The 15,926-nt window shown below is 37.9% G+C and overlaps 1 protein-coding gene across 1 annotated transcript in view; it reads left to right on the top strand.

The window, feature by feature from the left end:
- The window catches only part of PCCA (propionyl-CoA carboxylase subunit alpha), a 273,726-nt gene that overhangs the window by 139,572 nt on the left and 118,228 nt on the right, over positions 1-15,926 (top strand). Inside the window, exon 18 of the mRNA XM_036392979.2 lies at positions 5,121-5,223. Within this exon, the coding sequence (XP_036248872.1) occupies positions 5,121-5,223 (103 nt within the window). The remainder of the gene's footprint in view (positions 1-5,120; positions 5,224-15,926) is intronic.

The following is a 15,926-nucleotide window of genomic DNA, read 5'->3' as shown; positions in this document are numbered from 1 at the left end:
TGAATGGAGAGAAAGAACAGAAATTCATTATATTTCTAATACAGAAAGAATAAAGAGGAAACACTTCTGTTCTGAAATGGCACGTTGGCTTCAGAGACTGTGTATGAGGTGAAGGCTTTTAGATATGTCGTGTTTATCATAATTATATGGGTTGGACAAAATGATTACTCTGCTCAGCACTTACTAAACCATCTCTGGAATACTGTGTCCAGTTTTAACCCCCTGATGCATGTAAGAAAGATGGCAATAAACATGAGCAAGTCTAGTGAAGAGCTACAAGGGTGGTGTTGGGGTTGGAACAGATGACCTGTAGGAAGAAGCTGGGAGAACCAGCTGGAAGCAAGAAAGCTTAGGGTGGACCTAAGGACAGCCATCTAGGACCTTGGGGTGATTTCCCAAGCATATGAATCCAGGCTTTTCAATGAGTTGCACTGCAAGAGTCAGGGGTCATAGACTGGGGATTTTAAAGGTGTCACTGCATAAACCTCTGAGCAACCTATTCTGAATTTGATGTTGGGATTGCTTCATGGGGAGGGGACATGCTGCATAATCGAAGGGCCTTTCAAGGTCCCTTCAGTCTCAGTCATTCCATGCTTCTGAGTGAAAGTGCTTTTTAGATGAATTGGGACTGCAGATATGACTTTTAAATTTAAGTCAGGAGGCTTTTGCTATTAGTAGTGTGGGGAATGCAGCTTCCCCTGTCTGTCACTATTAGAATATGGGAGATGCTTGCTGCTGATTCCATTAATTTTCTCTGCATTGGAATCTAATATTTATAACATTCAACTTTGTTTTCTGCCTCAGCCTACTTGGTACAGGTGCCGTCTGTAATGGTTAACTTCAAAATCCACCAGGAAAAACTTGAGATAGAACCTAGGAATGTTATAAACACTGCCTACATTGGTGTTGATCTGAATTATGCATTGCACTTTTAATCTTTCCCATTATGCTTTTACTTTTTATTCTTCCCTATCAGAAAACAGTCACTCTTCAAGTATTAAGTAACTTACTGGGGCACATAACTAGGGCTTGTTTGTTTTGTTTTGTTTTTTTTCCCTGTAATTGATAGTAGGAAACACGTTTCTAGAACAAAATGCAAATGAGACTGTTATGGGAAAAATGACCTTTATGTAATTTAATTTGAAGTTGGTTATGTAAAGTAATTGCATGAACCTTTTTGACTCAGCTTGGGGGATACTGAGATAATATTGATTTAAGCAATCATAACATCAGGGAAATGAGAGAGAAATGCTTTTTTTCTTCTCTTCCTTCCGACCAGGGTTCTGCCATTTGGTAGTAATAGATGTGTGCAGTCTAGTTTTAAATAATATGAACAACACTGCTCCCACCCCTTTAATTGTGACTTAATTTTATAATAATTCTTCCTCTTTTGCATTTGCTTTATCTAATTCAGCTGATAATCAGAAATGTAGCCCAGGTTATATAGAGAGGTGGGAGCTGCCAGTTCCATGTTTCATTGTGGAGGTGAAATTTCTGTGTAAGCCAGGAGTCTGCAGGGATGAGAGCAGGGAAGAGCAATGGTGTAACTTCCTGTGTTGGAAGTTGGGGGACCTTTGCTACTTACTCATTTCACTCTCTTTCAAGGAAGCACTTGGACAACTGCTCCAGAGGTAGCTTTGTTGCTCTCCAGTTTGGATGGTGAACGTGAAGGACGGTGTTATGTCTTTATTGATGGTGAATATTAACTTATTCCTCAAGACACCCCACTGAAATCCTGAGGAGTAGCTTCTGAAGGGGAATAATACTTGATGGGAAACAAAGGTATTACTATCTGGACCATTTGTGTATTTCCAAATATGGTAATGTAATTGGAAACTTGACTTCAAAACTGTTTAGAATTCGGCTGAGCTAGCAGCAGAGCAAAAGCAGACAGTAAGGGGAATGGGACTGGAGTTCAGAGAACTAAGGCAGTATTGACAGCAGTCTGTCCTGCCTAATAAAAGTAAATTGCCATCCTTAGGAAGCAGCCTTTAATCAAACTTCTGAGGTATGCCTCCAAAGTTATGCTAAGGACATTCTGCGGTAGGCTTGTATGTTTATTGCCAGACACCAAAACCTAATTTTGCTATGTTCCTGTCAACAGTTTCTATTATCTCCCAGAAATCCTGCATTGGATACTACAGTCATAACTGGTTTTCTGCTTGCCACACGTGTGACACAACTGCTGTCAATAGTGACAAAGGAATAAATATATTTTTTATGTTGGCAGTAATGAAGCGAGTGTGACTCTTGATCAGTTGTTAAGCTGTTTCAACTTATTGACCTTTGTTTGCTGTTTGGAGTTTGATTTTTACTGAAGATACAGGAAGAAAATAGTTTTTGTGGCACAGCAAGCTCAAAAGCAGTTACTTCATCTAAGACAGAGGTCATGCAATAAAACCTTTGAAATGGGATCTTTTTAGTTTTACCTTGTTCCTTTATTTAAGTTGGTTTTAACAGTGTGTGTTGGAGCAGGTAGAGATGTGCAGTTTTGGTCACATGGTCTAGTCATGAGTGTTGGGCAGGGGGACTGAAAGGCAAAGGCTTTAGGGCAGATTCCTGATGTGCCTTTAGCTAGGGCATGTAAACAAATAATGAGTTTTAGATTCAGTGTTTTGAAAAAATGATCTTAGAGTTTCTTCACTGTGTGTAAGCAATGGGAAAATTGGCACATTTCAGATCCAGATAATTGATGTTCTTGCATTGTATAATTACATAAGGCTTATATTTATACACATATATGTGTGTGTGTATGTACAAATAGTACAAAAGTTCAGTGCTTTTTGAATTTTGCCTTGCAATCAGTTTTCCTAGTAACTGGAAAAGGAAAGATCAAGTTTGTTTCTGAAGCCAGGTTCTAAACCTTTCAGCATTTGGATTTCTGCATGTGTTTGTTGAAGTGAAAACAGTTTCCATTTCAAGGCAGATAAAAAAATAAACACTGAGCAAAAGAACTTGCAGTAATATTCAGCCAGAATATTCTAATGGGGACTAAATTAAAAAGAGATTGATGCAGATTTTCTGAGTTTTGTTATTTTTAAATTTACATTTTTTGGCCTGTGACAACTTCTTTGTACTGTTAGCTGGACTTTATTGAATGTATTCCCATCACTGTGGCATGATTGCATTTCTGAGGTGGACTCTAGCCTCTTTACCTAACCCTGTTTAATATGCCCAGTGGAATGATGGGTTCTGTGCAGAAGACATCCTGTTTTGAAATTGTGGCTTTGTTGCTGTAGAGTCTGCTCCAGTCCTTTACAGCAGTCTCCATTCTGGATTTGCTTCAGGATCTCATTAGTCTTATTTTATTCTGCTGATAGAAATTGTCACTGGCTAGTAACCAGTACTGGGGAATGAGAATTTACATTACATAACACGGAGGCCATGGGAGGGTGGAGGTATAGAAAGGATCTGTGTAACTGTTTGTCTGCTGCAGTACTGGAAGCAGATGTGTCTCCCTGGGCAGAGTTCCTCTGGGAGATAGAGCCTTCTGAAGCTCTTCCCCCATCCTTTCATGTGAAATCTGTACTTTTTCTGGATGACGGCATTTGCTGTGATATGTACACTATGATAATGCACTTTTTGAGTGCATTAAGCACTCAAAAGTGATAAAGCACTTTTTGAGAGTTGTGTTGTAACTGAGTTCAGCAAAGTCTTTCAGTGCTCAGCCTTTATTTTGCAATCCTCCTCTTTTTCCTTGTGAAATACTCTTGCTTTCACTTGTGCAAAATCTTTCTCGTGGATAAAGTTGGCCTCTTTTCTTCATGACAATTCCGCTTTGCAGTTCTTACCCTGTTTTAAATCAATTTTAACTTCCTGCCTTCTAGACGAAGTACTTTGTCTTTTTGTTCTCTCTCACAGACTTATAGGGTGGATTGGGTTTCAAGGGACCTTAAAAATCACCTGATTCCAACTCCCTGCCATGGGCAGGGATACCTTCCACTAAACCAGATTGCTTAGTGCTCCATCCATCTTGGCCATAGGACTTCCAGGGATGGGGCATTCATGCCTGGACAACCTGTTCCAGTGCTTCACCACCCTTGCAGTAAAGGATTTCTTCCTAGACTAATCTAAACTCTTTCAGTTTATTTCCCCTTGTCCTTTAACTACATGCTCTTGTAAATATTCTCTCTCCATCTTTCTGGCAGGCACCTTTCAGGTACTGGAAGCTGCAGTTAGGTCACCCTGAAGCTTTCCCTTTTCCAGGCTGAACAGTCCCAGTTCTCTTAGCCATTCCTCATAGGAGAGGTGCTCCATTTCTCTACTCATCTTGGTGGCCCTGCTCTGGAATCTTGCATTATTCTTGGCCACCTATTTGCCATCTTTTATAGCAAATCTGTGTTGTGTGATTTCTGACCTAAAGGTGGGGAGGGCAGAGTTCTGTTACTGTGCTCTTTTTAGCCTCTGGAATGGACAATTGAATCTCTGATTAACCATCACTTTCTGGAACATGACCAGAGTGGAAGAAAACCTGCTTCCTGTCACACCGGTTGTATCTTTTTAGCAAATATTTGTTAGGTTGCCTGCCTTCAGATTATAGACGGCTTTGAGCCACTTTCTGCTTCTAAAGTGTCAAACATCACTTTTGACTCCATTAGTTGTGAACTAATGATTACACAAATAACACTAAATGACCCAGGGCTGAGGAGTAGCCTTATCCTCATTTATTTTTTGGGTTTATACTGTTTTGCTGTCCCTTTTGTTTGAAAGATCTGTAGCCTTTGCCTCAGATAAAGTACTGAGAGTGTTCTATATTTTGAGTAAGTTCTAATGTACAGATGGATTCCTTACCAGCATGAGGCACAATATGTCAACCAGTGACATTTCAGTAATGAAAACAAGATGCTGCAGCATCATTCAGTTTCTTTTCTTTCAGTTGTCAAATTGTTTTTAACAGAGATACCAGTGTTAGCAGTTGGGCTGATTTGTATGAAAACATGCAATTTAAACTCTGAAACTCAGAGCGTCTGCTATGCTGTGCCTCATCCTAATTTAGAGGGAAAAAAATGTAGCTTTCATGTGTGAGGACTGAGTAGTGTCTTTACTGGTAGTTGTTACTTTTTGCATCTGTGTTGGTCTGTGGTATCTAATTTTTTTTTAAACTTCTTTCTGAAAACTAGGACACAAGTTGACAGATCTTGAGAGAAGACAACTACTGGCAACAGCAGCATCTTTGTATGTGGCTGAACAACTGAGATCACAGCGATTTTTAGGGACTCCAAGGTAAGTTCATTTCTGAGAACTTAGATGTGCTGATGCGTTTCATTAATGGCATCTTCTCAAGAATAGCTGGTGAGAAACTGCGTGGTTTCTTAATATGGTCTGTTTTTTCTAAATTCAAATGAGCTGTGGCTTACATTTCCCTACTCGCACAAGTCATACATGATTATTTTTATTCTAAGTATTAGCAAACTAATAGGCACAAAAATGTGTTACAAGCCAGTACATTAATTAATGCACATCAGGAGTTTCATTAATGCAAAATGTTGCTGCATTAGTAACTAACCACAAATTGAGCATCACAAATTTCCCATGTGCCCATTTGAAGCAATCTAAGCACTTTGGCATAATATGAATATTCAGCTACAGGGCTTTAAAATATTGTAGATTTGTGAGTAATTTGCTACCTTGATGAAGAACCTTAATAGTTTAGAGTCTTAATTCTGAAAACACTTTCAGACTGTAAAGGTGGAAGGTAATTGATGGAAGAGTCAACACCTTGCTTTAAGTATGGGTTTTTGGTGCTTATATTCCCCCACTCCTCTATTTTTTTGAATTGTAGCTGCCAGTAACCTAGGCAGTACTGTTAATTGTTCAGCTATTGCAGTACCCATGCCAAAATGCTAATTCACTTCTTTGGCTTTTTTGAACAGTATGCTTTTTTCCTCTAGGATGTCTAGCTTTCCTTGTCTTCTGGCCCATCCCTGTCAGTGCCTTGAGACTTTCTGTTAAAATTAACTGAGTTTGTGAAGCTTGTTTGTGTGGTTGGTGTTAGCAATGATTGTACACAGGGTATACTGACTTCAGCCTAACTCTCTTGCCTCATGTTTTGTAATGTAGTTGCATGTAGGTTTGTATGTGAGGGAAGTCATAGTGCAGGGTAGACATTATTCACGTTCCATGCCAGTGGTTTGACAGTGTATTCTATTACTGATTTTTCAGTGGTCAGGAATAAATCAAATGTGGTTTCAAGAAGTCTTTATTTTTATTTGTACCCACAAAGATAATTAGTACCATATGGTATTAAAGAAAAAGAAAGAGACACTTAGGGCAAGCATAACAGCTTTGTAATGTATAGCATATGCAGGCTGGGTCATTGCTTGCCTTATGCATCTATAGGGGAAAGTAAAGCACCTTTTTATTTCCTTCCACAAGTTATATCCTCCATAGTGAATGGCATAAGGAGAAGAACAGACACTCAAAGGCCACTCTCACCTAAGAAAAAGATGAGTCGGGGAAAATGAGGAGGGGCCTTGATTCTAGTTTTTTACTGGCCAGCATAGGAAGTTAAGTAGTCTGGTACTGCTACAGAGAAGTGATGGATTACTTTGTACTTAGAATAAGGATAGGAATTGTTAATTTAAGCAGTGATGATCAAACTGCTATTGCATTCTCTGCCTTGATTTGTGATTTCTTTTTCTCTTCCCTGTAAAATGCTCTAACTAGCTAAAAAGAAAAGAAAGGAATCCAATTTTTGAACAATCTTTTAATGTTTTGTTTCTTTTGCAAGTACTGTTTTTAGTACCAGGTGTCTGTGTATCCTAATAGCAAAGACACATAAGACTATTTTAACTGAGATAACAGAGATATAGATGAAGTATGGCAATGAGCAATCAGACATGGTCATCCATATCTTTCTCTGCTGTGTTAGGGAAACAAATGCACTCCAGCTTTGAAAAAAAAGTTTTGTCATTTTTGGAGTGCTAGCTAAACTCAGTTACAGGTATCCTTCCACCATGGGAGTCTGGTCACATGAAAAAAACACACATCTGTAAAACTAGATTAAGGTAAGATTTTTCAGATTTTAAATGGTGAAGCTAAGAAACCTTTTCAGTACAGAAGAATCATTTTATCTTGCCATGATGGCATGTACTTATGAGTCCTTCAGAAGTCAAGCCTTAGAATTTTCTCCAAGTGATGGCTGAGTGTGGTTCTTATTGAATGTGTCATGGTTTCAATACATACATACTGTTAGATCTACTTGCTTTAATGATAGCAAAGCTGCCTGTTTGAGGCCAAGTAAGGATGAGCTAATGCAAAAATGCTTACTGGTGAGTAACTTCTGAAGAAACCAAACCTGATAATGATATCCTTTCCCCAGAATCACACAGCTTGTTCTAAGGAAAAAGGAAAGAAGCAAAGGCAGAATGAGGTCGGAGAATTGTGCAGTGTCTTGGACATTGTGTTCTCCATTCCTTAGAGCAGTTAGTGGACTCCCTCTAGAGGGAACTGAGCACTGTGGAGCATATGAGTTACTATAGTCCCATCAAGGATTCTTCACCACATCCTTAACTTAACCAAACTGCATCTCACTTATTTTTGAAGGTGCTCCTTATCATGGGTATTTTTTAATGAGCAGGGTTGTGGCCAGAGAAAAAGCACATCTTTATTAATAAGACTGCACTCTGTTTGAAAAATACTAGTAAACAAAAAGTTCAGAGTAGGAACCTGTGCTACAACAAATCCACAAGGCCAGTTGTGATCTTGGGTGCAATGTTCACTATGGAAGAATTGGGCATTTGGAGTCTGTGTGAGTTTTAGATCTGCGTTGAAGGATGTGAGCAGACTAGACAGACTGCATGCTCCAAAGCTGATCCTTAATGTTCTCCTAATGCTTTGGATAAGTACATTGATATATTGATCATCACCTACAGAATTTCAGCTATCTGGCACTATTTATGTTGACAGCATTTTTTTTCATCTGCACTGAAACAAGTGAGCAAGCAAGTGAGCAATTACTGAGCAAGTCTTGTGCAAAAAACTACTGAAGAGTAGTATTTTGAAATCATACATTATTTCTTTTAAACTTGTCACAGCTGTCAAACAGACAGTTTTCTGCTAAACTTGAGTTATATGCTTATCTTTGCTTTTAATTTATTTTCTTTTCCCTTTTGGGAGCCATATTTATAATATGCATTCTTTTCACAACTGCTGGGGTGTTTTATGTTCCCTTTTTCCCCTGTGATTTATTCAGCCCATGATGAGGATTGTTATTCTGGTCAGATAGACAGAAAGTACCATGCTTGGAGCTCTTCACAGAAGCTGCAGCTTTCACTGTCAGGGTTACCAGGACTGTAATCAGATGAAGTGCAGCTGAGCCAGATTAAGGAATCTTGTTGCAGGCTGCTCCTCCTTTGCTCTCTGTCTTTTCTTCTCCTCCCCAGGTATGCAGGTGTGATTTTGTGTGTAATTGCATTCCAATCTGGTTCTGCAAAAACAACCTATGTTAGCATAGAAACTATTTAATAATAGTTTACTTCAGATCATTCTGTCAGAAGCAGGTTACTTCTGACAAAGGAAATTATTCTGGAAGAGCTACAAGAGTGGGAATGTGTAGCAAGGAGGAAGATGTGAGCTCATAAAAGAGAGCCAGAGGCCTTAGCTCTTTACCACAGGCCTCTGTGCCACAGGCCACCTGTGGCCTTAGCTCTTTAGCACAGGTCAGACTAGTAGCAGCCTCGTGAGGAGGATTTCTCTATAACTGATGATATTTTCTCACGTGACTGGAAAATATGTATTTTGCAGTCCCCTGAGTGATTGAATAATCAGCTGTAAGGCTCTTGCTGAAGCATATTCTGATAACCAGCCAGCTTTGGCACCCAACTTCCCTCACCTAGTTTCAGCCAACCTGACCTGTGTAGTGGCAGTCTTCATTGCAGTAGGTTGGCTGATGTTGAGGTTAGTGCAGGTCACAAGCCCATGGCTGGTTTGCCTTTCCTGTGCCCAAATAAATGGTGTTATGGTTTGGCTGGAGCAGCCACAGGTGAGTTTCCACTATCTGTACTGTTATATAGTGCCCCAGGCCTCATCAACAGCTCCTAGAACTAACTTGCCATGCTTTAACTAGAACAGCTCTTGGAGATCCATACAAGCTCAGAGTTAAAGGAATATAAGCATTTACTTTTGTGATGCAATCAAGTATTTAGAGCATTTTCTGTGTGTGCTTTTTTTTTTTTTTAGTTTATTTTTATTTTTGTATTTAATTTTTCCCATTTTCTTGGGAAAAATTTGATGTGGGACGGTTTGGTTTTTAGGATTCTTCTTGGTTGGGGTGTTTTTTGAAAGATGATTTGCTAATGAAAGTGTTTGGTATTTTGTGAACCACATACTAATATGAATATTTCACTGTGATATCCAGATAATAGGGGCACATATTTCCTACAGGAAGGAGCCATGGATGATTAATGATTGTTTCATTGTTCAGCTTTTAGTTATTTTACCTAGGACTTTTCCTACTTACTCCATAGTCCACTTTATTGTGAAACTGGTGCCACCCACAGCTGCTGAACAGATTTACAGCATCTAGTAAAACCCCAAGGTCTTCTGGACAGAACTTGATCTTGTTTCAAGTGGAAACATATTTTGGCTGAAGTGAATCCAGCTTATTTTATATCTGTTTGATGTAGTTTGCCTTTGAGACCAGAAATGATGTTGTACAGTTGAATCTTCACATTTTGGCTTCAGACTTGTTTTCATTAGTGGGTTGGGAGGGGAATAGGAGAGTGTCTCTCCAGGTGTGGCTACATCATGCTATCTCATGGGTCTACTAATGTGATGTTTATACTTCTAAACCCAATTGCCTGCAGCACTTCCTATGTGTTGCTTGTGTTGGCTGCTAAGTGTATTTTCCTAATTTTTCTATGGGTTTTACCCTTTCATCATTTATGACTTGGAAAAAAACCAGTGAGGCTGCATGCCCATATTACCTGATGCTGCACACATAGAGATGGTAACACATTGGAAAATGTTCTAAATTGCTAGCAAGGGAAAAAAAACACTAAAGATTTTTCTTGCTTGTGTGTTTAATTTAGAAGACTGGATTGGGATTCTTAAACTGTTCTTGTGGGACCTTAGAGAAGTCAGTTGAATTTGGAGTTTATAAAAGACAAAGTGGCCTTAATACTTTGCTGCCCTATTGAGGTTTTTGTAAATATCTGTTTATCAACATGTATGAAGTATTTTGAGACCTAAAATGGATTATGCTTTCTAAGCATAAAATAATATTTTCCCGGGAAGGAAAGTGTATAGTAAAAGTTAAAATACAAACAAGCTTCTGTCAAGTTCTGAAATAGCTGGGCTAAATTTTTGTTTTAAAATTCTGAAATCCAGGTGTCTGGTGCAGTGAAGGTAAAATGGCTGGTGAGCTGCAAGAACAGAATTGATTTTATTTAGCTTTATGTTTAATGAATTATTCTATGTTCCTGTCTGGGTTGATTCAGTACAGCTGTTTTGATGTCTGCCTTGCCATTCCTTGATTATAGGGCAGAGAGGGAATGGCTCAGAGAGCATTAGAGTCCCACACCTCTCAGGCATCCTTGCTCTCACAGAGACTACACCTATTACCCTGCTGGAGTCTGGGACAGAGCCAGCTCTTTGCCAGCCTAGGGCTTCCCCATATGGAAGGATGATCAGCTGCCCAATAGCAAAGCTTTCTGGCTCTCCTGCACTGCTGGAGCAGCACAAAATAAGGTTATGTTACATTAATTTTAAAAAGAAGGAAGATGATGTCAGGAAAATTCACTGGAGTCATCTGAACCAGCCTCTTGGAAAGAGAAAGAGTTCTTAATTTCAGCACAGGCACTGCTGAACTGTATCAATTATATTATGTCAATTGAATTTTTTATTTCTTCCCTAGAACTGTAGAATTAATACGAACTTGCAAGTTATTGGAAGTGCAGCTAAACATGAGTACTCCTCTATCCTACAGATACCCTCTATATGGAGATAAACTGCTTTGTTTGCATTGGTATGGTTGATCAAGTCCAGCCTACTTGTGGCTTTCTTCATTCCCCCACTTTGGAGTTATGCAGTCATCCTTAGCTCATGAAAACAGCACTGCCTTATCCTTGCTGTTCTGGTCCCCTGCTCAACAAGTTGAGCATTCTTCCCATGATTTACTGTTAGGCCTTTGAAGGTCTTTGGTATGTTTGTGTAACTACTGCAGCTCCACACCATTATTCACTGTGTGGTCTTCTCTTTTGCCACAGACTCGCAAGGTACTAAGGCCCTGTTCTCCTCTTGTGAAATCCTTGTTTATAATGAGCTTTTCTGGTTGTGGTAACCCTCTTGTCTCTCTAGCTGTTATCTAATGTTTCTTTTGACCTCTTGTGAGTCATTACTGTTTTGGGGTTTTTTTTGTAATCTTGCTTAATAACTACAAAACCAGATGCCCTATATAATATTCTAGATGTCTTTAAATCTGGTATTATTTACCCTTCTCAGTTGTTCAGTTGTTTATCACAGAAAGAGGATTATATGTGCTAGAAACAAAAAAGTAGCTGCAAATAAATGAAACATGCATTTTTTGCCAGTTGGGAATGAACTTCAATGGAAAATATAAAAGTTGGAATGGGATGTTAAGGTAGCATTTATTCTACAGAGTGTATATATGGTATTTTTTTCTTTAATTAATGCAATCAGATTAAAAACACAGGTAATATAAGGTATTTCTATAGTTGTTTGAAAGCACAGCCATATGTTCCATATGATTCCTAAACATCTATTCCAGGAATAGAGCAGTCTGTCATGGGAAGTTTCCATAGCTTGTCATCCCTGTCATTTATAGGGAAAAATGTGTTCTGGGCACTTAGAAATCCACACTTGCTCAATCTTTAGAGTTGCTAAGCATTATGAAATCATTATGAAGATAATAATTACTTAAAGTTGGAATCTCAGTGAACGTCTCTTGGGAAGATCCCCATATCTTGCTGAGGTGATTGCTGGTGGGAAAGGCTTTCACTAAAGTAAATGGACCTGGCTAAGTCCCTATGTTTATTTTTTATTTTCACCATGTCTTCTGGGAAAACAGCATCTGCTGTAAGAGCTTTATAGCTTCTGTAGCTACTGTTCACTTAATGCTGAAACTTGAATTTGCATAATATAGACATGTGAATGTTTTCTATTGTGCTGCCAAATTCCTGTCCCTTTTTTAGTTGTTAATCTGGCCCTTTTCTCATCTGTGCTTTGCTTATGACCTCTTCTGCAAGATCTCTCTTTACAAGACCTCTCTCTATTTAATTTACTTTGATCTCCTCTATAAGCCCAACGATTATTTCCTCTCATGCAGGTTTACACCTCCTAAACCTGTTCTTTAATATTTGTCTGTGTGTAAAATGTGTATGCGTGAAACCGTAAAACTGACAAGGTGTGTGCTAATTGCCATGTGCTCCCTGGTCATTTCACAGGTATTTTTAGGATATGTTTTTGTCTTCCTCTGTGTTTTACTTGGAGTTTCCAAGGGCAGAAATGAACTTGTCTAGGATAATTTTATGGAAGGGCAACATTTTTCTTGACCTCTGGGGTTTCTAAGCTCAGTAAATACATCTGTAATTGCATTCGCATGAGAAGTTTTGCTGATATTTCTTTTCGAGGATTATTAAAGATAAGCATGACCATCAGCACCTGACCTTGTGTAGTTCCTTGAGGCACTGGTTGTGTCCTGCTGTTTGTTTGTGTAGTGTACAGCTTATTCTTGATGCTGTTGCTGTAGAAATGTTGTCAACAAAATATATGGGAAACAAGTCTCTCATTCAATATTATCTGCATACTTGTACATGTATGTGTCTTGATTTGTCCATTCTTTAGCATGCTTACTTCATTCATGTTCACAGAGGCTGTAGTTAAATACAAGATACTGATTGAAGGGATAGGTAATTCATTTATACCTTTGTTGTTCAGTATTACAATTTTCAACCGTTTCTTTTCCCTTTGATTCAACTGCAAAAGTGGGATGGGACACAGAATGGCCTCATTATTGTAGGAGTATTTCTCTGTTCCCTGCAATGATTCCAAAAGCTCTTGCACACTTCATCAGTATTATTGTAATTCTTTGGCTGCAGGATATTTGGCAGCTGTTGCACCCCACTGGCAAATCCTATTCAGACTTCACTTCCATTCACCATTGCCATTGGAGAATTGATTTCTCTCTCCTCTGCTTTAACCTTTCCCAATTCATTTTGGATTGTTCAATGTGAAACATTTTAATTTCATATCATACAGCCATTCAGCTCACAATCCTTTTTTAACCTGTCACCAGGGTAACAGCATAGCATGCTTGCTTTAGGCAATCAAGTTTTTATTTCACATGCTTAATGTTGCATTAAATGTTTGCATTTTGTTTAACCCTCTTAAATACTTTAAAATATGGATATATTTTGCAGGGTAATGAAGTCTCTGCTTTCAGTGTCAAGTCTTCACAGACATTGTCTTACTTAAAATAAAAAATAAGAAATTGGAAGATGAATACAGTAACGAGAAGATTATTAATAAAATCCCAAATGGCTGAATGAGGCAAACATCCATAGAATGGTAAAAAATACTTTTCCTCTGGTAAAACCTTCCAGAGGCTTATTATTATAATCTTTAGACCTATACTTTAGGATTATTTTTACCTGGAAGTGCTTGTATCAAATTAATGCAAATATAGGATTAACCATGCAATAACATGACTTTAAGAAGTGAAATGTCTGGCCTATACATGTCAGCCTACTTGACACTGCTTGCCAGATGTGTGTGGAACTGTAAGCTGAATTACAAGTATTTTTTGTACATCAAAATTAGAATTTATTGGGATGATGCAGTTGATTAAAGAAATATGGGATTTTCAAGTATCTGTTTTTCCTCTACATGCCAACCATCATGGCATGCAGAACAGGCTATAACCATTTTATTGTAAATAAGAATAATAATGAATTTGTGTTATCATAGATGATTACAAAAATAAAATAAAAATTGACATTTTCATATTTGAAAAAATATTGATTACTTATAACTGATGCTACAGAGCAAGTCCTGCCTGTTTTGGTAAAGGAATAGGACCAGCCAGATTTGCCCTCACTTTTTTCTTGTTGGTATTTAAAAAATGTCTGTAATACATGTCCTGAAAATACCCAGTATATAACTATAATTAGAGGTGTAGTGTTAAAGGCTTTTTATCTCTCACAATTTAGTCTCAATTACATAGGTATAAAAGATATAGGAGGAAGAGATAGGAAGTATTTAATTTTAGGATAAGTAAAATGTAAGAACATTGCATTGCAAATAAGCCCAAACTTTCTCATTTATAATGAAATAAACCCATAATGAAAGCACTGATAATATGCATGTTAACACTTCAGAATACTAATTTTGCAAACCTTCCTGTTTTCAAAATAGGTCATACATATCTATTGTTGTTTAAAAAAGCCAAATATGGAATAATTGATTACTGTACTAGCCAGCGTGTGTTTTTTGAGAAGACAACTGTTTGCCATAGATCAGACCCATAAAGTTGACTTTGTTAGAATTTTTCTTCCAACAGCATGTAGCTAACTATAGAAGGATAGAAATGAAGTTTCTTCTATTATTTTCCAAGCTTTCTGCCCAGTTTTCTATTTTCCCAAGTTGTGCTATAAGCTACCAAATGTTATTGCTCGCCTAAAGAGGTTTGGCAGTGTTTTGTTACTGAATTTTGCCAAAAGGAGCCAAGCATATGGTAACAGTTAATTTATTGGTTCTTCTAACCACCAGGGAACTCTTTACAGAGAGCATATTACCTTTTTATCTAACATATTTTAAATAAAAGAGCTGTTGACTTGAAATTTGATATGCCAGTGTAGAAGCTAAACCTTCAGTGTGGTTATGCTCAATTCAGTCTTGTTTAAGGGTAAGACTAAAAGTGTAAACATACAAGATTGAGCTAAGACTTCTTTCTTTTCATCTTTCAGAGACTTGGGTCTCTTCTGTATAATTTTAGTGTGTGTGTTTAAATAAAAAGACTGAAGAGACATTTTCTTGAGGAGAAAAATAAGCCCTACCTTTGTCTCAGAAGTCTTGGAGATCTCCTTCGTTTTAAGATATTCTTGGTATGTGCATTACCAAGGGATGCTAAAAGAAAGGAATATTTTTCATTTCTTTGTATGTAAGACCTACAGGCCTATTTGCTGGTTTGTCACAATGCAGTTTTGTATAATTCTAGCGGGAGAATTATTTGATAGGTAGCATTGCTAATAATGCTGCTATGTGCTGTCTTGGAATTGAATATCATCCCTGATATTTGCAAACTCAAAATCAGTGATCTACTACCTGCATAGTAGCTGTATATTTCTGGTTTTGTAACTGGGAGGTATTGTGAATCTTAAAAGGAAAGCTGCATGGATATGCCATTGTATTTTCAATGGGATACTTGGGATAGATGGTACCTTAAGTAAAAAATACTTAATATTGATTTCTGTTGTTTCTTCATAAGTATTCAAAGACCTGGATATTTTTCCCTGGATCTATGTTGAGATTGCTCAGATTACTTTTTCTTTTATGATTATGGACGATTCTTTAACATCTTTCACAGACCATTCTTTTCTGTGTAATTAGATGTGGTGCTTGGAGTTTGTTTTGGCTGTGGCTTCCCTTTAACATATATCTTCAAAGCCTGTAGTGTGAGAAAGGCTGGGCAGGAAAGAACAGCACAGGACCTCGTTCTTTTGAAACCAGGGATGTTTACCCATGGACTTAGAAAGGAGATGACAGGTCTTTATCCTGTCTCTCTGTGGTGCTTAATAAAATTAGTCTTTCTGCAGTTAGTAGTGAGATGATACAAATAAATTATTTGCACATTAATTCCAGTTTATAAAAAAATGCTTCTAAAAAAATCTGGGTTCCTAGGCTTTAAGCTTTTGTCTTTCCCTGTGTGTTCTAATATGTGTTTCTGAATCTCCTCTCTCTGGCATGAT

The sequence above is a fragment of the Molothrus ater genome, chromosome 2 (genome assembly GCF_012460135.2).
Source record: "Molothrus ater isolate BHLD 08-10-18 breed brown headed cowbird chromosome 2, BPBGC_Mater_1.1, whole genome shotgun sequence".
NCBI classification, from domain to species: domain Eukaryota; kingdom Metazoa; phylum Chordata; class Aves; order Passeriformes; family Icteridae; genus Molothrus; species Molothrus ater.
This window is presented reverse-complemented; position numbering and strand designations above follow the sequence as displayed.